General features: G+C 43.9%; 1 protein-coding gene across 1 annotated transcript in view; it reads left to right on the top strand.

Moving 5' to 3' along the window:
• The window catches only part of Aplp2 (amyloid beta precursor like protein 2), a 69,890-nt gene that overhangs the window by 39,389 nt on the left and 5,217 nt on the right, over positions 1-25,284 (top strand). Inside the window, 11 exon segments of the mRNA XM_028858985.2 lie at positions 4,461-4,573; positions 5,835-6,037; positions 7,975-8,180; positions 9,180-9,347; positions 12,419-12,549; positions 13,663-13,737; positions 15,053-15,211; positions 16,295-16,423; positions 20,440-20,539; positions 21,162-21,314; positions 22,799-22,834. Of these exon segments, the coding sequence (XP_028714818.2) occupies positions 4,461-4,573; positions 5,835-6,037; positions 7,975-8,180; positions 9,180-9,347; positions 12,419-12,549; positions 13,663-13,737; positions 15,053-15,211; positions 16,295-16,423; positions 20,440-20,539; positions 21,162-21,314; positions 22,799-22,834 (1,473 nt within the window).

Raw genomic sequence — 25,284 nt, forward strand, 5'->3', positions numbered from 1 at the left:
ATTTTGTTTTGTTGTGGTCATTTTGTGGATTTGAAAGTTGAATGTGTGTTTGGGTCTGTCCACGCAGTGCCCTAAGCAGCATAGGGAGGGGTCTGCTGTGCCTGTCTGCTGTGGGTGATGTTTGCTTCTTACTGTTTTTGCTAGGTTAAAGAAAAGAATTATGTTTTCTTCCTTTGTTTTTGTTTTGTTAGAGGGTGTATACAGCCCAGGCTGGCCTCAAACTTGTATGTAACCAAGGATGACCTTGAACTTATAATCCTTTGTCTCCAGCTCCTTTGTGCTGGTATTAGGGGCACATGTCACACACCTGACTTCTGGGGTTTTTTTTTTGTTTGTTTGTTTTTTTTGGGGGGGGGGCAGTACTAGAGACTGAACCTAGGGCTTCTTGCATGCTGAACAAGCATTCTACCAAGTGAGTTAGATCTCCAGTGCCAAGGGCAGTGTCTTGATCACAAATTGAAAGTGAACTGCTTGCAGGATTTGCATCAGGTCCAGTGTTGCACTAGCAGTAGGTGTCTGTTCACTGCATCTTGCATCCATGCTGTCAACCAGTGTGACTTGTTAGATGATAGGTGGTATATTTAATCAGAAGGCACAGTTAAATCTTTTCCTGCCTCAAAATGAACCTTCTGTTTAACTATAAAACATCAGAGAGAGACCCAAATGAGGCAGAATTGCATGAAAAAGTAAAACTTGAGGTGTTTGGGGCATGAGTGTAGTCATATCTGACATTCTATGGCTTGTGCATCATTACAGGTGTTCCTTTTCAAGTCTTTTAGCCTTTGAATTTACCATAGCCCCTAGACATTCTCCCTGGTGCCAGAATGGATCCTTGTGCAAGGTTAGTGTTTCTGCAGGGGGAATCTGGAGTTGATTCCATAGAGCCCTGCTAACCTCAGAGATGTCTGCCAGGGGTTTACCAGCCAGACTTGACTATGCTATAACCTGCCGAGCCCCATAAATGGTTCTTCCTTGCAGCTGGCAGTACTCCTGCAGTAGATTTATTTACATGTGTAGTGGTGTTGGGGTCCTACCATTAGGAGGAAGAGGGTGGGGGAGAAGAACCAGGCCTGGGAAAGGAGTGTATGCGGTGGGAGGGAAAGATGGTGGGGAGAGATAGAGCAGAACAGAGGTGGGGTCTGAGTCACCACGCCATGCCTATGTGATCACCAGCGCACACTGATGACATAAGACACAAGACCCTCCGCTCAACTCCTGAACTGTGCATGTGCGGTCAAGCAACTGGAGTAAGGGCAGAATTCTAACAGTGACCACTACCAGGGTACATTTGACACCATTTGGGAGTGTATCCAAGATGTTATGCAAGTAGATTAAGGATACACAATACTCCATTTTATAGGCATTTCTGTATGTTTCTTTGTTTTCTATAGAATATACATGAAGTAGTGAAATCGCTGACTTCACTTTCTTCTGATGTTGCAATTGTATGTAAAAAGGTAGAGGTTATAAATTAAGGTGCATTGACTCTTACTGTATACAGGCTCTACCTTGCCTGGGTCTTGAGGGTCCGAAAGAGCAGCATTCTCTAACTTGACTTGCTGTTCCTGCTTTCCAGCCCAATTGAGTTTAACAGTGTTGTGAAAGCCTGTTGTCATGTGTAACATTGTTTCCATGCAGGGAGACTGCTTACTGCTGAACCTTAGGATAAAGGCACAGGCTCATCCCTTTTCTTTTGCTGTGAAGAGACTGCCATGACCACAGCAATTCTTATAAAAGAAAGCATGTAATTAGGGCTGGCTTAACAGTTACAGGGGTTTAGTCCTTTATCATCATGGCAGAAAGCATGGCAGCACACAGGCAGACATGGTGCTGGAGAGGAACTGAGTTTTACAGCTGGATCAGCCGGAAGGAAGAGCCTGGCTTGGACCTTTGAAACCTCAAAGCTCACCTCCAGTGACAGTTTCTCCAACAAGGCCACCTCTCTTCATCCTTTTTAAGTGGTGCTGCTCCCCGATGAGTAAGCATTCAATTATATGAGCCTGTGGGGGCCATTCTCATCCAAACCACCACAGCCCACTTAGCAGATGAGTGACTCCCCTTTTCTTAACTGGCAGACCCAGGCATGATGTCAGACCTGGTCATGGTTCTGCATAGACTTTCTCAGAGCTGAGCCAGACATCGTTTCTTAGTATACTGTGTCCATGCGCTCTCTCTCTTTTCTTTTTCTTTTCTTTATTTTTTGAGACAGGGTTTCTGATAGCCCTGGCTATCCCAGAATTCCCTCTGTAGTAGACCAGGCTGGCCTCTTAACTCAGAGATCTGCCTGCCTCTCTCTCCAGAGTGCTGGGATTAAAGGTTGTGTGCCACCACCCACCACTCCTGGCTCACTTTGCTTTCTTTTTGCATTCCCCATACCTAACCTCAGTCTAGCTTGTTTGCTCTCCCATATTCCTTACTTGATCTTTGTCCTAGCAAAGAAAGCACACATAGCCCCTCTTTATTTTATTCTGTTTAGACCCTGTATGGACATAACAGATGAATCAAAATCACCTGGAAATAAAGTTACTGAGGCCACCCTTACATGGCCTAATCAGAATCTCTGGGCAGTAATTCAGTTTCTCTCTCTCTCTCTCTCTCTCTCTCTCTCTCTCTCTCTCTCTCTCTCAAATTAGTAATAATATTAATCTTCACATCCATCTTCTTCCCATCTGTGTAACAGTCAGTGCAGGAGTCCCATCACTGTATCTGGAAGCAAGCCAGACTTCCTTCCATCCTTCCAAAGGTGAGACCTAAAGAGAAAAGAATTAGCAGTGAACATCTCTACCCCTTTGCCTAGATTTTTAATTTTTTTCCTGACTTCTTCCAGCCCCTCAGCACCTCCCACATACACTTTTGTTTTGAGAAAGGGTTTATCTGTGTAGCCTTGACTGTCCTATAACTAGCTTTGTAGATCAGGCTGGCTTGGAACTCAGAGATCTGCCTGCCTCTGCCTCCTGAGTGCTGGGATAAAAGGCTTGGGTCACCACTGCCTGGCCCACATACACTCCTGATTGCTAAACCATTTGAAAGTAAGTTGGGACATTGAAACAGCTCACTTCTAAATAACTTAAGCTTGCTTTTGAAAGCAGGAGCAGTCTACAGTATAATGATAATTACAGTCACCACACTTTAAGAAATTTCCCTAAATGTTCAAATAATCTCCTTTTTAGTTTCCTTTTTTAGTTGTTTTTTGTTTTTGAGGCAGGGTTTCTCTGTATAATCCTGGTTGTCCTGGAACTCATTCTGTAGATAAGACTGGCTTCAAACTCACAGAGATCCTCCTGCCTCTGCCTCCCCAGTGCTGTGATTAAAAACGTGTGCTACCACTGCCTGGCTATAGTTTCCTTTAAGACCCAGGGGAGTTTCTCATCTTCAATGACAATAATACATTTTGAGTCTTCGTTAGGGTTTCTATTGCTGTGAAGAGACACCATGACCATGGTAACTCTTATAAAGGAGAACATTTAATTGGGGCTGACACAGTTCAGAGGTTTAGTCCATTATCATCATGGCGGGAAGCATGGAAGCATGCAGGCAGACATGGTGCTGGAGAGGAACTGAGCGTTCTACATCCAGATCAGCAGACAGCAGGAAGAGAGTGAGACACTGGGCCTGGCTTGAGCATCTGAGACCTCCCTCAGTGACACACTTCCTCCAACAAGGCCACACCTCTTGATAGTGCCGCTCCCTGTGACCCTATGGGGGACATTTTCATTCAAACCATCACATTTAATAAAGTATTCCTAAGGGCTGGAGAGATGGTTCACTCAGCAGTTAAGAACACTTGCTTTTGGTAGAAGACCAGAGTGGTTCCCAGTACCCAACTCAAAACTGCCTGTAACTCTAGTTCTAGGGGGTCTCCTACATACCTGTGCATATGCACATACTCAGTGACAACATATATTACAGATTTCTAAAAACCCTTTGAAATGTAGAATATCTCTGAATTTGGATTTGTTTTTTTTTAGGATTACATTCAATTAATTTTGACAGAAATACTGTAGGTGATACTGATAGACTCTTAGATGTCAGCTTGTCCATAATTGGAACATTATCTCAGTGACCAGGTTTTGGCATTTTCCCATTGTAAAGGTTCCTTTCTCTTTGGTGATTAATCACTCAAAATTTTACCTGTATCACTTGTTCTAATGGTTGTAGAAAGTGCCCACACACTGGTCATGAGAAGTGGTTATATGTGTCATTGGGGTGATTGTGGAGGACACTCCTGCTTACATCTCCCCTGAAAGGTATTGCTGTAGTTCCTGCACAGGATTGTAGCCCGGAAATGTTAGTGGCGGTGTCCCTGGTGGGGTGGGGGTTCTTCTGGTGCCCACATGTGCTTATATATGCCTGGCTGTGCAGGTGCCTGTGCACGCCTTATTAGGAAGATCTGTTCTGAAGACTGTTTACGCCCTGAATCACAACCAGATTTGCTTCTGACAAAGGCTTTTTCCCCCCAGTGGGTGAGTTCGTTAGTGATGTTCTGCTGGTTCCAGAAAACTGCCAGTTTTTCCACCGAGAGCGGATGGAGGTGTGTGAGAAGCACCAGCGTTGGCACACCGTAGTCAAGGAGGTAAGAACACATGTGGAGCAGGCTGTTACCATTCCTCAGAAGAGATAGCATTTCTGTTCACCCACATCATGTTTTTCAGTTACTTTTTGCCTTTTTTAAAAACCGATTCTTGCTATGTAGCTCTAGCTGGCCTGGTACTTGATAAATATAGCTCCGGCTGACCTGAAACTCATCATAATCCTTCAGCCTTAGCCCCCCTCACGCTGGAATTCAGAGGGTTATACTGCCACATCTGGGTATTTCTGTGTTAAATTAAAATACCTAGAACAAGGCTGGAGAGAGATGGCTCAGTGGGCATAAGTGCTTCCTGCCCTCCAAGAGGACCTGGGTTCGGTTCCCAGCATCCACATCAAGTGACTCACTACCACCTGTAACACCAGGTCCCTGGGATCTGATGGCCTTATCTGGCCTCCACAATCACCTGCATATATGTAACAAACACATAAGTAAAAATAATTTTAAAAAACACTTGAGAGAAGAATGAATGTTTTTGTGCAGAGGTCCAGCATGAGCAAGTCTGTTCCTAGAGTTTAAACTGTCAGTGAGCCAAGGAGATAAACTGGTAGCATAGCTCTTATGTAGCATGTTTGAAGCCTTGGGTTTCACTTATTCCTCGCACTGCCAAAAAAGGAACAGAAATACTTTAGTGGTGTTTTCACCTTCATTTGGGCTGTGATTTAGCTTAGTAAAAGAGCAGTTGTCTAGCATGTGCAAGCCACAGAATGGGATGGGGAGTGTTAAAAGACAGTTGATAATGTGTACTGTCGGCAGGGCTCCCAGGAAGGCATCCTGGCCCCTAAGGTCAGTGCAGAACTAGCCAGCTCTAGACAGCCTAGGTGTGTGCATGCACACAAGCACCGCGAGGCCAGCTTGGGTGCCGTTTCACTCTGGTAAGGAGGTACCCTTTCTTGCTCTGATTGTCCTCCAGTCATTTTGTCTTTGGTCAGATTCTCAAGAAGTGGCTGTCCCAGGAGTAATGGCATTGGACGGACTTAACTGTTACTAATTCCTGAAACTCTTTACATTGTTCCTTCGATCTTAAGTTTGGTCTTTCAGTTTTTGGCTCACATGAGGTTATACATTAAGTAAAAACTTCAAGTTTTCTTAAAATAATAGCATGATAACTTCTTTTTAAAACAGTTATTGTGTCCAGAAGAGAATGCATTACCACCTAGTGTTTTGATAAGAGTTTCTTTTAGGTGAAGCTAGGGATCCAGGGTCTTATGGAAATGTTCTGATATGGTCTGTGGGTTTCTTGTAGGCATGTCTGACTGAGGGGATGACCTTATATAGCTACGGCATGCTGCTGCCTTGTGGGGTAGACCAGTTCCATGGTACCGAGTATGTGTGCTGCCCTCAGACAAAGATTGTTGACTCTGACTCTACTATGTCCAAAGAGGAGGAAGAAGAGGAGGAGGAGGAGGAAGAAGAGGAAGAAGAGGAAGACTATGATCTTGATAAAAGGTAAACTGTTGTTTAGAGCGTTGAACTCATTTTTCCTGATTTTGTTTGATTGGGGGCTGTGGGGTGCCCTTTTTCCTCATGGTCTGTTGGCCACCAGTCCAAGGGGACAAAGGGGCAGAAGTGGCTACAGAGAGCTTTGTGTACGGCCTGTGAGCACAGTGGAAATAGCCTTCCTGGAGACAGCGCAGCTGTATTCCAGAGTGAAGGGAGATATAAAGGATGGGGACAGTGGCAGAGGCACATCTAATGTGCATTAAACAGCACATTCCTGTTTAAAGTTCTAGTGCAAGTCTAAGTTATCGTATGTGGAAGCACATTCCTGTCTAAAGCTCTAGTGCAAGTCTAAGTTACAATATGTGGAAGCACGGTCCTGTCTAAAGCTCCTAGTGCTGTGTCTAATGACCATGGGCAGCAAGGGGAAAGCTTCCGCAGGGAACTGTGTCAAGGGTCACACTAGAGATAAGTCGGGCATCCAGGCCTACAGACATTCTCCAAATAAGGTCGGATAGAGAATGGAAAGCCCCCCATACGGGGGAGAAGGGTGGCCCTCCATGTTGCCGAGCTCAGAGAGAGCTGCCAGGCCATGGTAGACTGCTTCCTCTGACTATGAGGGCCTCCCAGTAGGGGGTGAGGGTAAGTGTATGTTTGTGAGGTAGGGGTCTATGTAGCCCTAGCTGGCCTTGAATTCCTTACACAGACCAGGTTGGCCTTGAGCTGGAGATCTGCTTGCTTCTGCCTCCAGAGTTCTAGGATTAAAGTTCTGTGACACCATGACTGGCCTGTTTTTTTTTTTTTTTTTTTTTTTTTTGCCCTTCTGTAAAAGTGATAAGGTAAGGTCCCTCATTGCTGGATAAGTAAGGTTAGTGTCTTAGTTGGATTTCTATTGCTGTGATAAAACACTAACCAAAAACAGCTTGGTGAGGAAAGGCTTTATTTCACTGTACAGCTTCTCAGTCCTTCATGAAGGGAAGTCAGGAACCTGAAGGCAGGAATTAAAGCAAAGACCATGAAGGAGAACTACATACTGGCTTGCTCAGTTTGCTTCGTTATGTACCCCTGTCCACCTGTCTAGGGTGACACCACCCACAGTGGACTAGGCCCTTCCAGATCAATCATTAATCAAGAAAATGCCTTGCAGACTTGCCTATAGGCAGTCTGGCCGGAGGCATTTTATCAAATGAGGTTTCTCTTCTCAGATATCTGGCTTATGTCAGGTTGACAAAACAACAAAAATCCCAACAACCAGGACAGTGGGTACCCCTTGTGCCCTTGTGCTAAATTTCATCCCATTTGCTTCTTAATTTAGTCATAACCTGAACATATGAAAACCTGTGCCTTTTGTCTTTGGACTACATCATCATCATCATCACCATTATTGAGACAAGGTTTCTTTGTGTAGCCCTGATTATCCTGGAACTTGCTCTGTAGCCCAGGCTAGCCTTGAACTTAGAGATCTGACTGCCTCTGCCTCCCAAGTGCTGAGATAAAAGGCGTGTGCCACCACCACCCAGCCACATTATTTTTTTAAGATTTATTTAATTTTTTTTTTTACGTGTATGAGTGTTTTGCCTGCACACATGTATGTGCACCACTTTTGTGCCTGGTGCTCTTGGAAGTTTGAAGAGGGCCACTGACTCTCCTGGGACTGTTAGAGATAAATGGTTGTGAGTCTCCATGTAGGTGCTGGGAATTGAACCCAGGTCCTCTGCAAGAGCCACAAGAACCAATGAACCATCTCCAGCCCCTGAACCATATTATTTTCCATAGGTTAATGCAATCTGTATTCACTAACTTCCCTTTTGCCAATAAAGCTGGGCTGAGGGCTGTGAGATGAGCTTATTTCCTGTCTCTATTTTTGTGTTTCAGAATAGGGAAGGGAATTGTGCTTTGTGTTTAGAAATTGCTACTAACCTTCCTTTTTGGCTTATGGCCTCTAGTGAATTTCCTACTGAAGCAGATTTGGAAGACTTCACAGAAGCAGCTGCAGATGAGGAGGATGAGGATGAGGAGGAAGGGGAAGTGGTGGAAGACCGTGATTACTACTATGACTCTTTTAAAGGAGACGACTACAATGAGGAGAACCCAACTGAACCCAGCAGCGATGGCACTATTTCAGACAAGGACATTGTTCACGATGTGAAAGGTAACTCAGTATAAAGCTGTAAGATCCACATGGTTCTTTACTTGGAAGTTGTGGTGTTCTCATCACTCACTGTGGGTAAGTCTCAGAAGGCAAAGCAGCATCTGCACCATCAGGAAGGCAGTTTTCTCTAGTGTGGCAGTGGAGCTGTCAGCAGGAGCGGCTGGGTAGGCCCAGCAGAGAGCCAGAATGAACCAGAAAGCAGAAGTTGGCATTACAGGTTCTAATTAGAGAGTAAGAAGCAGCGACTCTCGGGATTCTTCCACAGCCTGCTTAAAATGTGCCGTCGTCCAGGGGCTGCTCCACTCAGTGCTGCTCAAGAACCGTCTCTCGAGAAGGGAATGACTTGCTTGGTTTTTCTTTCCCCATGTGTGTTCCTGTCTGTAGACTGACTACCCTACCCTTCTGGTCAGGCATTTGTAAAAGTGGGTAGGATAAAATTGAATGAGAAAAGGCCATGATGGTTCCAGAGCCATTACATAGAATCACTGCTGATTGTGTGTTTGAAACCATGTAAGATCTGAAGAATTAGGACTCAGCTGGAGGAAAATACTTGTCTAGTAGTGTGCGTTTTACTTTGGAGATTGTGACAGTGGAAACACTGATCCTTTCAAGTGCTTCAGCCCCTGCTGCAGGAATTACCACTTCAAATGGCCTTTCTAACCACGCTGACTCCTTTGATCCTAGGAGCTCTCAGAACAAACAAAGCAGGCACCTGTCACCACTGCACAGATCAGAAGTGAGGCCCACAAGCAGATCCTTTCTATCAGCCTGTGGTATTAATCTAGACTCAATGCAAAAGACCAGAAAAGTCAAATTATCTTTCTCCCTAAATGTCTTCATCACATGAAGGTGATTCTGTCTGCCTGGATTGGTGAGTGAGGCTAGTCAGGACTTTTTAGGCCAGCTGTGGTTCCCACCTTGCCCCGGCTGGCCTTTAGCACTGTGAAGCATTTGAAGCACTGCCTCTGCCCTGCTGACACTCTGACCATTTTCACACAGCTGTCTGCTCCCAGGAGGCGATGACGGGGCCCTGCCGGGCTGTGATGCCTCGTTGGTACTTCGACCTCTCCAAGGGAAAGTGCGTACGCTTTATATATGGCGGCTGCGGCGGCAACAGGAACAATTTTGAGTCTGAGGATTATTGTATGGCTGTGTGTAAAGCGATGAGTAAGTCCCGCCTTGTGCTGGCCCTGCACAGCAGTGCCATCCTGTCCCGCCTTCTGTCTCCTGCCGTCCTTGTGACTGCATCTGTCATGTTTATGCTGACTCGGGTGTCTGCTGTCAGTCGTTCCCCCATCTTTGTGCTTTCTAGACCAAGGCTCTGTGTCCTGCTGGCAGTTGTGAGCTCAGCTTTTGGTGTCCCGTGCTCCCTGTGTGTCTACTGATGGTTGGTAGTGGTAGTATGCCCACCCTGGTGCAGTGGGTGGCACAGCCAGGCCTTGTTCGTTCTCGTGGACACAGAGTCATAGGCTGTGGGAGTGGGGGTTCGTGTCATCAGGGGAGGCAGCTGTGTCCTCTGGTCATCTGTTGTTGAAAGGGACCCTAGAGCAATTGCATGGTGGCACTGAGGGCTGCCCAGTCATGTGCCTGAGGCCTCGCCTCTTGTTCTGACTGACTAAACCTGCTGCTGACCCCTGTACTACATGCTGCCTGTTGGGACCCCCACCCTCCACAGGACTGACAACAGGAAGACGTACGGGATTCCAGAGTGTTGAAATGCCTCCTTTGTGCACTCTAGTGCACAAGGAGAGTTGTGCCCCAACCCTCTTGACTGGGCTTTGCTGATATTGTGGCCACATGGGTTTTGCAGGGCTCTAGGAAGTGTGCACTTGTGATTGTGTGTAGCTTTGGTTTCAGAGGAAGGGCAGTACTTCAGTGGAGTTGGCTTATGTTAAACAGGGCACGTTTTTCTTCTCTCCTAGTTAGTACTTTCTTTAAGATCCTGTCTTGTAGTGTTAATTTATGTGCCAGGAAAATCCTCAGACCAGGCAGTTTCCCTTGGCTCCTGCTCTGGAACTCATCATGCTGTCTGTCCCTGGTGTTTGCTGGAGCCTCTGATAGTTTTTCTTTTGGATATCTTCACAGACTTTCTTCTTCCTCTTCCCAGAGATGTTTAAGATCTTAATGTAGTGTGGCGTGCTTTTATTGCTTCCATCCCAGCTACACTGGGGAAAGAAGACTACTTTTATTTAATAGTCCTGAAAACGTTAAAAAAAAAAAAAATGAGCCATGGGAACTTCCATCCACAAATTTATTTAGGAAAGATTTAGAGATAAGAATTCTTGTGATGATTACTGCTTTTGAAAAGAACTCAGCTAAGAAGGTACAAACCTTGTTTTGGCTAATGCTTACGGAGTTGAGGCCCCTTGATGATCTCACTGAATGTGGAGATACTCTGCGTCCCCAAAGCTCAGACAGTGCTTTGTCACAAGGTGAAGTTTCCTGTGTATCAGGAGAGCTCTGCTGAAGAGAAGCAGTGGTGTATGCACTTCGAGCTGGAGAGCCTTGAAGACCTATAGGTGGCAGCTTTTCTGTGATCACATTGTGTCTCTTAAGGGGCCTGAGGTGAGTGGGTAGGCTGAGCCCATCATGATTCTCACCTGTACTTCATGTCTCTGGAAGGAGGTCTCCAGATTGCTGTGCTTTCCGTTGTGAGGAGTGTTTAGGTTCACGGTTTGCATTCTCCCAGCCCAGAGATTGCAGCCATTCACACCGCATGAAAGCTTTTTTTTTCTTTTTCTGAGACAGGGTTTCTCTGTGTAGCTTTGGCTGTCCTGAAACTCCCACTCGGGCCTTGAACTCACAGATTTCCACCTACTTCCGCCTCCCAAGAGCTGGGATTAAAGGCGTGCGCCACCATGGCCAGGCTGAAAGCCTTTATACTTCTGATGTGTGTTGCTGATGACTGTGTATAGAGTGGCACAAATAGATTTGAAATTCTTCACTGAACTTTGAATAAACACTAGAGGAATATGATTTACTAAGAAAACATACTGGGGCTGGAGAGATGGCTCAGCAGTTAAGAGCACAGACTGCTGTTCCAGAGGACCTGGGTTCAATTCCCAGCACCCACATGGCAGCTCACACCTGTCTGTAAGTCCAGGATCCAACACCCTCACACAGATATACAGCCAAGACACTATTAAAAAAATAAGAATAAATAAATTAAGATAAATAAGAATTGACCAAAAATAAAAAAAACCCATACTGGAATTTAATTCATTTGAACGTAAGATACTGAGATCCTTTTTCAAATTACAGAGAGGCAAAGTATCACAAGATTACAGCTATAAGGCTTACTAAATTAAAGGGGGCAGGGCAAGTGGCTTCTGATGAAGTTTGTGGAATGGCTGGCTGATTTCTAGCTTTTTTTTTTTTTTTAAATCCTTTTCTCCCTTACTCTATGGGTTAAAACTATGCATTACAACAAAGCGAATTTGCCCACCAGTCCTTTATGCACATAATCACTTGCCTTGGGGGCCGTAACAGCTCATGCTTAATCAGCAGTGGGGCCAGAGATTTCTGTTTGACTGGATCTGTGCTCTGGAGGACACTGGAAGCATCCTCAGTCAGTGTCATGAATCAAATAAGACCAAAGCATCTTCCCATCAGTAGAAAGTGTCCTCATCAAATAAAGAAATTTAGTTTAACCTTCATTAGCCTTGTTACTGGACAGAGGCCTCAGAGTCTTACAGAACTAGAGTGGTTTGGACATTCTCCACCAGCCTGTATGTAACGAATGCACACTTGAACCAGTTTCTCCAAATTAAGGCCCAAAGATTGCCATAAAAAAGACAAGAAACTGTTCCTTAAAAGTGGAGACCTTTGTGGAAATGTCTCCATGAGATCTAATTTCAGCTCTGGTTTCCATTTAGGTACCATTAGCAATAAACAGTAGGGTGGCATTTTTTAGGTTTCAAGCTCTGAAGGGAAGATTGTAGAAGCAGGTATCTCTCTCTTTTTTTGGTCCTTCAGTCCTAGGTAAAATGCCTTGTGGGTGCTGAAGATATGCTAGGGCTTTGGGCTACCAATAAATTGCTGTATTAACATGGACTAGCATGGTTAGTGACTAGGATTCCAAGAAGGTTGCCCACTGCAGTCTAGCAGTGGTGTCTTGGCAGGCAGCACCACCCTGCACTTTCTAGCAAAGCCACAAGACTAATCAGTCCGTCCTGTGGGTCCTGTGCTTTATTATCTGCCTGACTCCCCAAGACAACTCCCTCTTGACTTTGTTTCAGTTCCCCCAACTCCCCTGCCAACCAATGACGTTGATGTATATTTTGAGACCTCAGCGGATGATAACGAGCACGCCCGCTTCCAGAAGGCTAAGGAACAACTGGAAATTCGGCATCGCAATCGAATGGATAGGGTAATGGTGCTTGTATTGTTTTCGGTTTGTGCTAGGGATTGGGTCAGGACCTGATACACACTAGGCAACTAGTCTGCAAGGCAGGATTTTATAGTTGAAGAGAAGGACATTGCTGGCTAAAATGCCGTGAGGTTCTGGGGAGCTACCTCTAGTGGATGAACCCCTTTTCTCTCCTCCTCTCTCCTGTTATGAAATTACTTTCAGTGGTGTTGCAGACACTTCTGAACATGTCCTGTACTGGTACTTGCTTGTTATTCTTTTGCTCTTGCTGACTTTAAATTTTTATTTTTAAAAATTCAATTTTTTGTCACTGTCAAAATTGAAGACTTGGGTTATGAAATTGTAAAAGTCGATTAGATGAAGTAAAACAGTTATTAATACTTTCTAGTTGCAGAGGGAAGATTCTAAAGTCTCAGGAATGTTTATTTACTTGGAAGCATTCTAAAAGTTAAAGCAGGGAGATCCTTAGTACTTCCTCCTCAGGGTCACACATAGTCTAACCTAGGTTGGCCTTGCCTGGAGGCTTTGGATGTGACTCAGTTCAGAGAGTGCTTGCCTCGAATGCTTAAGCCCTGGGCTCAGTCCCCAGCACCAGACAAAACAGGGTAGAGGGGCACACCTGTTACCCACCACTTGAAGGAGGCAGCAGAGAGGTCAAAACTGAAGGTCATCCTTGGCTGCACCTGCCACCTGGGGCCAACTTGAGCTGCATGAGACTGGCCCAAAACAGCAATAACAGGAGGAATTGGGATGGGCTCGTGCTCCAATCTTGTGTCTTATACACTGGACTTACTCTTAGCAAAATGCTCATTATCTTATATTGACATCAGCTCTGATAACTTTTGGTATTAATTTTAGTTTTTAATGAAGGGGGAATAAACATAAGAGTAACTTGCCCAAGGTATATAACAAAGAGGTCGTGGAATTGAGGTTAGGTCTGGGGATGACCAAGGCCTAGACATTTCTGAGTAACAGTCTGATCTCAGGGATCATATGATGTGGTTTCTTTTTGCACAATTTCCGGAGTTGGATTCAGTGCCCATCAGTATTTTTAGAAAATGGGGAAGTTGTTTCAGAGGCTTATTCTCTGAGTGTTTTTGATCTTTGTTCTAGGTAAAGAAGGAATGGGAAGAGGCAGAGCTTCAAGCCAAGAACCTCCCCAAAGCAGAGAGACAGACCCTCATTCAGGTAGGATGCTTTCTCTGGGCAAGGGGACACAGAGTCCAGTGTGACCTGCTGCAAATACAGTCAGGCCAAACTCCCAGTGAATTTGAATTTAACACCTCCTTCTAGTCAAGGACTTAAGTTACAAGGAAGTTGTGTCTCTCTTCCTCTCTCTTTTCCCTCCCCCTCTCTTCTCCTATCCCTTCCCCCTCCCTCTCCTCCCTCTCCTCCTTCCCCTTTCTTTCTCCTGTCTTTCCCATTGAGTTTTTGCCAGTAGTGTTGCTTGCCTGTGGTAGAAAGAAACCAAACCCTCTCCCAGAGCACACCTAATTTGTGCAGGAAGTAACCTTGGCTTAGCTGTTGCTTAATTCTGCTTTCCTGGCAAAAGCCCTCTGTCATCTTGTTCATGGGCTGTGACTTGTTTTTCAACACTACTGGATTAAAAAGAAACTGACAGACTCATTGACAGGCCGAAAGGCAAAAAACGACAGCTCTTGAATGCAAGTTTATCCCTGACTTTATAAAGATGGAACCTCAGAGTCACAGCAGCAGATTTATTGCTATTGTACTCCTTCAGTAGACAGGCGGGCTTAGCGACAGAAACAGCAATTCATAGGACTGATTTGGTTTTGGAGAATGAATCGTGTTATGCTTTAATTTTTTTTTTTTTTTAAATGTGGGAGAGTACCTTTGAAAGCTGAACAGAGACCCCCCCACCCAGACTAAGCACACATTTTAAAATCAGTATGTACCAGGTGTACTCTCTCCTTATCACTGGTGTATTTCCTGGAGGTATTACCTTAGCTTTTTTTAATCAGTCTCTCAAAATCTGAAAGCTTGGATTCTTACACAAGCAATTTCATCTTCTATAGGAGTATTTGATTCAGCAACATTAAGCTGCCAGTAAACATGGCCAGGCAGCTCACAGATAACGGTCCCTTCACAGCTCTAGTAGATATAACCCAGTGTGAGCCAGCACATTCATTGCTGAACTATTTCAAAACATGTCCTGTTAGTTACTGCTTCAGGATTTAGAAGTTGGTGTCTTGTTAGAACATGGAAAAGATGATAGTGAACATTGAAAAACCAGATGTTGAAATTACAAACCTAGTGATTTTAGCTACAGAACTTGAGTCTCTCTAACACAGAAATGTAATTTAGGTTGGTTTGTTTTTTTTTTTTTTTAAATAGAAATCAGAGCTAGTGCCACTCTGAATCTGTTACTGTCTTATGGAGACACAGAGGTACTAGGCAAAGAAAAGTCTTAGGTCCTGAGGGTGCTTTTTTAGACTTCCTACTGGTGCCCGAATTACATGTCCTTCCTTCTTTCTTGGCTTAGCACTTCCAAGCTATGGTTAAAGCTTTAGAGAAGGAAGCAGCCAGCGAGAAGCAGCAGCTTGTGGAAACTCACTTGGCCCGAGTGGAAGCCATGCTGAATGACCGCCGGCGGATAGCTCTGGAGAATTACCTGGCTGCCCTGCAGTCTGACCCACCTCGGGTGAGTCGGGGTCAGAGTGGACTCAAAGCCAAGTCATGTTCTTACTGTTGCCTGTTTAAAACATGTACTTAATGGAACATACAGCTTGGTGAAAAATGAGATTTTTAAGACAAGTTTTGACAAAATTGAAGGTAAAGATTAGAAAAGGAACCGAGTCTAGTATCTGGATATATGAGCTTGGTAGCATTCCATCACGGTGTGCCTGCATGTGCCACCTGGGATATACAAGTGGACAAGCATAAGCTCAGGGAACTTACTGTTTGACACACAGTTCTGGGTTCTCTGTGGTACCCTTACTTTCAAAGAAGGAAAGCATGCCTCTGAATGTAAGTGTTTGAACCAGTTCATTCAAAATCATCTTCTAAAGGAAAGGGAAGGATGTGGGCAGTGGTGGGTGGTACACACTTGTAATCTGAGCCCTTCAGGGGCAGAGGCAGGGGAGTCGCAAGCCTGGGGCCAGCCTAGTAAACAAAGAAGGAAAGGGGTAAAATAATCAGAGTGGAACTCCTGAGTAAGTGGTCTCAAGCTTTTTTTATGTTTAAATCAAACCTCTATTCCTTTGAGAGCCATAGAAAGTATTGGACAGGAGCCAGTGCTATGACACACAGGATAAAGGCACATGCTGCATAAACCTGACAACCAGAGTTCAATCTCCAGAACCCACCCAGAGGTAGGGGAAGAGAGCAAACTCCACAGAATTACCCACTGACCTCACAGACTCGGATATACACATGCTAGGAATTCTTTTCTTAATTAAAAAGTATTTGACAGGAGAATATTTGTGTCCTTCTTGATTTATACCATTGAAGTCTCTCTCTCTCTCTAGAGTGACACAAAAAAATACCTAGCTCACAATTTAGGTTTTGAACCACACCAGGAAAAAAAAAAATTAGTTTACAGGAGGACCTTGAGCTGAAGAATCTGGAACAAATAAAAACAAACAAAACAAACAAACTTTTTTTTTTTTTTTTTTTAACCAAGAAAGATAGTTCTTTACTTGTTTCCAAGCTATAGCTTTTATTCGCTAATCAATTTTGAGGATTTTGTTTTCCTTACCTACTTTGAATTCTCTGGTCTTGGCAGCCACATCGTATTCTGCAAGCTCTGCGTCGTTACGTCCGTGCTGAGAATAAAGATCGTCTACATACCATTCGTCATTACCAGCACGTGTTGGCTGTTGACCCAGAAAAGGCTGCCCAGATGAAATCCCAGGTAAACTAGACAGGTTTCCAGCAAATGCTGAGACACACTGCTCTTGTGCTCGTTAGAAGACGTGTAGTATGCCAGTTGGGTTTTGCCAGGAAGAGATAAGCCAGTTTCCAAATCAAATTTTTATGTCAGTTCATTTCTGATTCAACTTATCACCTGAATTAGTATGTGAAACCCTTTTCTAGGTTTCATTTGTATACAATGTATACAAATACATTGTATGGGTCTTAAGCATTGATCTTGGCTTACTGGTAGGGACATTTGCCCAGTATGTCTGAGTCCTAGGATTTGATTTCTAAAGCCACAAAACAATACTTCACTTCCTGTTGTATCCATTGAAGTTTTTGTTCAGACAGACACATTTCTGAGTTTGTCCTATGCTAAGCCCAGTTTACCCCACTGTCATTTGTACAGGTTTTTCTAGGTCTTATTTTGGTACTTGTTAATATGTTAGTAAATCTTATGTGTTCCTAGACTGTGAACTGTGCATAGGACTGCCAAGTCTAATATAATAGTCCGTTGATTTTCCTGAGGATGGTTTAATAACATCATCATCCTTGTTTTATTTTCCTGTTTTAAATAGAAAGCCATGCAGATTATGAGTACTCATATGCATGAGATGTGCTTAGAGTGAGTGCCCTTCCAGAAATTTTTCTTCCCAGCTTCTTAGAGTACAATCATAAAATAATTTACCCAAAAGCTGTAGGATCCCAGAGCTTAGTTTCACTCCCTTTGTTGGGCAGAAGTTTGTGTTACCATCTGCATGTTAAAATTTCACAGGCTAGGTGGTGATGGCACATGCCTTTAATCCCAGCACCTGAGAGGCAGAGGCAGGTGAATCTCTGAATTCAAGGCCAGCCTGGTCTACAGAGCAAGTTCCAGGACAGGCTCCAAAAACAGCTACACAAAGAAACCCTCTCTCGAAAAACCAAAAAAAATTTTTTTGCAGAGTCTAATGAAGTTGGATCCCTTGACTACTGCTCAAGGACTCATACAAATTAAGTTTGTTAATTAGGAAATGAAGAATTACTTTCCTCCAAGGTACAGAGTTCACATTAGAAGTTTGATGTTTGGGCGGTGGTGGCGCACGCCTTTGATCCCAGCACTTGGGAAAGCAGAACCAGGTGGATCTCTGAGTTCAAGGCCAGCCTGGTCTACAGAGTGAGATTCAGGACAGGCACCAAAACTACACAGAGAAACCCTCTCTCAAAAAACCAAACAAAAAGAAGTTGGATGTTGGAAAGAACTAAAGAACTTTGGTGCCTGAACAGTGGGACTATGGGCAGGGATATTTCCGAGGTCCTAGGAAGCGCCTAGTAGAGGTCTGGTGTTGAGGTTTCATTTCACACTAGATGGAGTGGAAGAGGGAAAACACCAGGAGTTCTGGACTGTCTTTGGAAGACAGGTGGAGAAATGAATCTTGTCAGGATTGGATTGGTTTGACCCAAATCTTTTAGTATATTTTTGTTGTATCTTACAGGGGGTCATGGGGATGAAATTAAATTAAATTAAATTTGTATGGGATCTAGTCATGTATATAGTAAATATATTTTTGAGGGAATATTTATTCTATATAATATAATATAATGGAGAGCGACTTTTTGTTTTGGTGTTGAGGGTAGAATCCAGGGCCTTTCACATCCTGGGCAAGTAGTCTACAGCTGAGCTACACATCTGTGGGCCTGATTTGATAATTTATTAGCAATTCCTGAGACAAAGATCCACAACAAGTAAACTGAAAAACAGCAGCATCCCATATTAGCAATTCTGCAGAAAAACCTATCTCTGCTGGGAACTGTAAGTCTGTTCTCAGCTTGTGATGTCAGGGAATGGGACCACTGAATTACATGTGTCATTCATTGCCTGTTCCCTGTGCTGCCTGAGCACTCAGTGGGAACACTCAGCGTGTTACACGATAAGTATCCCCCCCTTATCCAAAATATTTAGGACCAGAAGTATTTCTGATTAGATATTTTAAAAAAGGTTTACTATGTACATAATAAGATATTCCTGGGAGCTGGAGAGAGGTTCAGTGGTTAAGATCTTCTAGAACACCAGGGTTTGATTCCCAGCACCCATATATCCACTCACAATCATCTTTAACTAGTTCTAGGGGACATGCCCTCTACTGGCCTCTGCAGGTACCAGGAACAAATGTGATAGGCAGACTTAGATATAGGCAGAACACCCATACACATAAAATAAATCAATCTCGTAAAATATTTTTCTTTGGTCTGACCCAAATTTAAGCCTGAATTGGTTTACGTTTCATATATTTTTAGTGCTCCTGTGTTTTGAACCTGTCACTCAGGCTCTTTAGTGTAAACATTTCTATAATGACTGATTCCCACTATTCCACCCTGTGGTTCTTGCCCTCTCAAATGGCTCCTTAATTCATCTAAGGAAGTATAATGGTATCTACATGTGCTTGGACTCCGGGCAGCACATTGCAATTCCATTTGCATTTTTTGCAAAGGCCCTCACACTTGTGCTTTCCCATCAATTTATTTGATTGGCAGAATGGCAAATACAAAATTAAATTGCTTCCATCTTGCTTTTAAAGGTCAGAAGCACATCAATCTACAGTAAAAGCATCTTTAATTTTTTCCCGTTTTGACCCTTCATGTTAATGGCTTCAGGGCTGTCCAGTCCACTAGTTTTGAGCGCCCCCTTTAGAAGCAGCTCAGGAAGTGCAAGCTTAAGCTGAAGGGGTAATGAGTTTGAGCTGTGCAGCAGAATTCCACTGTGTCTTTGAGTCACATCACCTGTCTTTTCTACCTTGGATGCTTTTGTTGTTATCATTGGATTAACAGCCTTTGTATTCAGAAAAGTAATGAGCTAGCATAGATAAATCTTTCTTCAGCACATGAAAATGGGTTATTCATGCCTTATGAATTTTATTTTAAAGAACCATAATTTAAATAGGAATAAATTAGTCCTGGTCTATTTTGTTTTGTTTTTTTGAGACAAAGTTTCTCTGTGTAGTTTTGGTGCCTGTCTTGGATCTCGCTCTGTAGACCAGGCTGGCCTCGAACTCACAGAGATCTGCCTGCCTCTGCACCACCGCGCCTGGCTTGCTTATTTGTTTGTTTGTTTGGAGTCCTGGTCTTCACCTTAATAGTTTTAGGTAGTTGCTTCACCAAGCCGTATCCACGAGCAGCCTTCCTGCCAGTAGTCCAGTTGTGTGTGTACCTGCTTGACTTTTCTAGTGGGGAAAAGAGTGACTGGCACTTCCCCTCTTTCTCAGACTCAGCGAAGTTTTTATTAAAATCTAGCACCCTACAAACCAGGGCCCTGACTCAGTATAGTTAGTGACAATTGTCTTGTATAAAAACCAAATCAAGGCCGGGCAGTGGTGGCGCACACCTTTAATCCCAGCACTCGGGAGGCAGAGGCAGATCTCTGTGAGTTCGAGGCCAGCCTGGTCTCCAAAGCGAGTTCCAGGAAAGGCGCAAAGCTACACAGAGAAACCCTGTCTTGAAAAACAAAAAACAAAAAAAAAAAAACAAAAAACAAATCAAATCAACTGACTAGTGAGCTTTTTTTTTTTTTTTTTTTTTTTTTTTTTTTTTTTAAACTTTATATGGATGAGTGTTTTGCCTGTATGCATTCCTGGTTGTCTGTGGAGGCTGGACGAGGATCTCTGATACCTGGAATGAGAATTAATAGGCAGTGTGAACTCTCATGTGGGTTCTACACATTGAATACAAGTCCTCTGGAAAAGCAAATGCTCATGTCCACTGAGCCGTCTCTCCAGCTCCTCATGACCATATTTTAAAAATTGGCTTTTTCTAGTTTGTAGCCCTCTCTGGGGATAAATGACTATCAATCACACTATGTGCTCTCTTATGCTTTAGAAGTTTGCTAGTCTGGCAAGGAAAGTAATAGACTTCTTCCAGTTGTTCTGCTTTGTCTGGTAGCAAGTAGAACCTCTGGGTCTCTGGAACTATATGTGGGTGTTTTTCCTCCTGACCTCATAGTTTTCAGTGACAAGGCCTTTCCCCATGCTGTGCTTCTAGGTGATGACACACCTCCATGTAATTGAAGAAAGAAGGAACCAAAGCCTTTCTCTATTGTACAAAGTTCCTTATGTGGCTCAAGAAATCCAGGAGGAAATCGGTGGGTACTAATTCTATCCAGGCCAGACTGGACTCTTGGTGAGGCTCGGGAGTGATGGCAGGGAAGGACGAAGTAAATAAGGAGTAAGCAAGGCTGGTGCGGTAGGCATTAGCACACCATGGTTTCAGAAAGTCTGGAATTGACTAGAGCTTTACATGGCAAGGCTGAGGAGTCTCCGAAGACAGATGTACTGGCCTGGAGCCACAGAGCCTTGAATTTCATTGACCTTCACTCTTATTAGCGGAAGAAACTCTAGAGTGTGAAATTGCAGAGGCCTGGGATGTTTCCTGTTACCAGTTTATTCTGTATATCATCCTGTCTTCTGCTGTGTGTTTCAGGGTAAAATGGTTTACCAGTAGACAATATCTGCTTGAATTCTGTTGTGGTAGTAGAGATACAGATAGTGAAATAATCCAAAAGGTGTGAAGTTGCAGTTATGTGTGATGACTTCTCTAGAGATGGACCACATAAAGTCAGGCAGTTGGCAGGAGGTGGATGTGGGCAGGAGTTAGGCAGGAGGTGGGTCGCAACTGTGGGGCTCTTGCCAGGTCTTGAGCTCTGGTCCTGTGCCTAGACTTGCTTCTAAATGCCGCTTCTCTGCTCCCTACTGTATTTTTTTTAGATGAGCTCCTTCAGGAACAGCGAGCAGATATGGACCAGTTCACCTCCTCCATCTCAGAGAGCCCTGTGGATGTCCGGGTGAGCTCTGAGGAGAGTGAGGAGATCCCGCCGTTCCACCCTTTCCACCCCTTCCCATCTCTGTCTGAGAATGAAGGTATGTTTGGTCCTCAGAGCCATCCCTAGGAGCAGAGGCGAGGAGAAGGAAATTAGAAAATGGAATATATTTTTTTTTAAAAAAAAAAAAAAAATCTGCTTGACTTGGGGAGGGTGTGTCATTGTGAGAGGCGGGGAACAGGAAGGTATGGATTTCCCAAGTGCCTGCTCTGTGTGGGCACTGTGCTGGGTTCTGTGGGGAAGTGGTACACTTGATATCAGGAAAATCAGAAAGATTTCTCACATTTTGTTGATTTCTCACACTTTATAGCAAGCCTTCTCTTGTGTCATGTCCCTTTTACATGGGGTCCCTTTGGGTTGTTAGTTATATTCCATCATTATCTTCCCTAAGTCTTGGGAGGCAGGTTAGGGGGAGAGGCTGAAGAGGTGCCTGGTTCAGGGTCCCATCTCTGATGTGAGGTGGAGGAGAAGCTGTATCCTTTGATTCACAAGCCTGTTTTCCTTTATTCTCTTGCTGGTTCTCAGGATCTAAAAGTGTCCCTGAAAATCAAGAGTCTGTACCAAAATAAACAAGCTGCTGAGCCTTGTGCCCTAAGACTAGTTTGCATAATCAGATTCTATTTCCTGTTCCTGCTGATGGTGAGGGTGGTAATGATAAAAATGGCCCATGGCTTTGGAATCTTAATTTTGTGCCAGCTTTAGTTAAGCATTGAACTTGGATGCCTTTCATTCAGACCTCAGAGCACTCTTTGAAGGTAGAGACTGTGGGTGTCCCTTTTGGAGACGCTGAGGTTTGAGCAGATTAAATACTTGTCCAGGGTGTCACGTAGCTTAGATTAAAAGTGGAATTGAATCCACACTGACAGTTGAGTTCCTCCAGCTTCTGGGTTACAGTCACAAAACCAATTAGACAGAGTAGCCTCGTGCAGCTACCAGACGGTGGAAAGATGTGCATCCAGCCGCCTTTAGAGTTTCACAGAGATGCCTTCATAACTCGTTAGCTCAGGTGCAGCCGCGCTGCTCCTGGCCTCCCAGTGCTGAGGACTCGAGAGATGAGTGGGGCAAGTGGTGTCACTCCATTCCTGACTCACTGTAGATCCCAACCTCCATGAGGCTGGGGGCAGCCACACACGGGGCACCTTCTCTGTGCTTGTTTGGGTTGGGGCAGTATGGGGGAAGCTCGGCCTGATGGTACCTTGTCTCTTTGTCAGCGAACCACAATCAATACTAACTTCATTTTTTGCTGTTTTCTAAAAATAATAATAGTTTGTGGGGTCGGCTAAATAATATGAGACTCTTTCAGAATTTCTCTTAAAAGGCCAATCCTGACTTCCCACTTTTCTCTCTCATCAGGGACACATCTAGCAATTTCCTATTTAGATTACTGTTGTTTGTTTATGGGATATTTTTTTAAGAAAAAAATGCCTTTTGTTCACTTTATAGAGAGGAACTTAGAAGGAAACCATTTTCTTTCTTAATCTCCTTTTGTGCTATTTTGTTTTTTATTGTTTTCCTTTCTGCTAGACACTCAGCCGGAGTTGTACCACCCAATGAAAAAAGGTTGGTTTGTCAAAGATGTTCCCTTAAGACCTCCATTCCTTTTCACTTCCCCAGTGTGTTGGAAGTTTCATTTTATGTTTCATACCATCATCTGACTTTCCCCGCCTCATTTCTTCAGCCATGGCTGAGTGGAGCTAGAGTAGCCCTGCCTCCATGTTACTAACAAGCTCCCTGGCTTTCCGAGTGTGCAGAGTCTAGTCACTGTGTGACCACCCAAGCTTGGCTTTGGGGATGTCCAAGAAAGAGATGCTTCCCTAAGTCTTTGTCTGGGTCAATGTCAAAAAAGTACGTCAGTTTAACAAATGGTTGTGTATAACTAGTCTATAGAAGAATATGTTTAACTTGTACAGTCAGGTAGACTGTAAATTTTCCTCTCTTTTTCTCTTGTTATTACCAATTGCCTTTTCCCCTTTTAGCTGTCTTTACCTTCCATCCATGCCCCTTGTCTCATGTTCCTAAGTTGTTGTATTCCTTAAACACAAGCCGCTGCTGTGGAAAGAGGTAGAGACAGAGGCGCTCTAGGTGCAGTGAGTCCCCAGTCTTCAAAGACAGTGTGTGCTGTGGGAAGGACTCGACCAGCTGCATTGTCATCTTGGTGACCCACCAAACCGCCCTCTTAGGCAGAATTTTTTGCTCAGTTTTAATAGATGAAGCAGGTGAAAAAGTCACTGAGGTATTGCTTCCTAAATCGACAGGTTTAAGAAGTAGAGGACCCAGGTCTGGACCCAAGGCTGTCTTCACAGCCCATGTGGTTTCTACTGCCTCAGTTGCTAGTGACAGCTGCAGACCCCCCCCCCCCATGGTTAGCTAGTCCCTCTCTTGAGTCACTGACAGTAGCGCCTCTTCTTTGTGTAGTTTGGGAGCTCACTCTCTTAGCTTTGGTAGTCTGGTCATGGGTGGACCAAGTGAGATTCCCTGGCTCAGAATCTGGTGTTCTGATTTATGCCATATTTTATTCATAGAATCAAAAAGTATGATCTAACTCTTCTGAAATTCTTTGCATGTTAGTATTATTCAACTGTGTCTCCTCCTCTTGCAAGTCACTATGCTAATATTCCTCTCAACTGTATGTCTTAGGTGTTAAGCTTGACTGGCTTTTGCTTTCCTACTTAAAAGAATGTTTTGGGACGATATAACTACTAACTTGGTCTCTTGAAGTCACTTGTGTGCATTATGAAACCAAAGTAAGCTTAGGCGGTGTTGAAGTTATAGCACTGACAAGCCTTAGGACAGCCGGGCCAAGGCAAGCCCTTAGATGAGTGGGTTTAGTATCCCTTTGTATTCTGAGAATCTTGCCCTTACAGCTTTTAAAACTATGAGGTAGGAAGAGCTCAGAATTAGAATTTAGTAGTCTTGATTATGAGCATCCGTGCTAAGTAAATACCTTCTAGATTCCTCTTTCTTGAATGGTAGACAGGCAGTGTTGTTTCATTTGAGACACCAAAGCCAGCCCTGATTTAACTGGTGTCAAGTTGTGCTTTTCTTTTGAAGTAGACGCTTTAGAGAAAAATTGTGTCATTTTGGCTATAGTATAATGAGTTAATAAATTAACTAGGCTGCAAGCTCAGGCAGCCGCATGGCTATCTGTTATCATTAATCCCCTCTTGGTCTGTGTTAAGAAAACAAGTCTAGTTGTGAAATGAAAAAGTTCGCTATGGCTGGGCTTTGGATTATTGCCTGCCTTTGGCAGCTCCCGGACAGCAGTGCTCAATGTAAACTCACATTGGAATCGACCCACTTGCAGGCAGTTACCTTAGCATGTCAAGTTGGTTACCAAGCCTCTTTATAAAAGATTCAAATCATAGATCTATACAAACTAAATATAGTTATTAATAAGAAATTTGTGATAGCTAGGAAGCATATGCTTGAAACTAAAAATGAAAAGGATTTTTCTCTCTGTGCGTCTGTGCAGAATCCAGACATGCTGCTATTCTGTGTACCACACGAGTGATGTTGGCTCAAGCCATTTCTGACCCTGAAAAAAGGACAGTTGCTATCCTTGCTCTTTCCACCTCGATTACGGTTCTGTCTGTTGATGAACTGCTTTCTCCTGCTCACCCAGGCTTACCATTTAGGATGTAACTATGTAGGAAGTCGGGGGGAGAAAATCCAGTGAGAGACGCAGAAGGAGATAGATAATTACAAACTGACTCTAAGTGCTACAACCTGGAAATGTCTCCCCAGAGAACCTGAAACTTGAAGGGCAGATAGGACTTGAGGGTGGAAGGTGGCAAGGGTTGAATTTAAAACAGAAGTCATTTCTTACGGAGAAAACGGTTAGACTCAAAGCACACATACAGGTAGCATTCCTTTATCCATGCAGTAGGGTCTGGATACCAAAGAATTGTGCCGTTGGACAGCTAGTGCTCATCACTGTACGTAAATGTAAGGGTTGGAATATGTTTTCCATCCTGGACACCCTCAGCTTCTCCAAAGACTTACATTCCATC

The sequence above is a fragment of the Peromyscus leucopus genome, chromosome 7 (genome assembly GCF_004664715.2).
Source record: "Peromyscus leucopus breed LL Stock chromosome 7, UCI_PerLeu_2.1, whole genome shotgun sequence".
NCBI lineage: Eukaryota > Metazoa > Chordata > Mammalia > Rodentia > Cricetidae > Peromyscus > Peromyscus leucopus.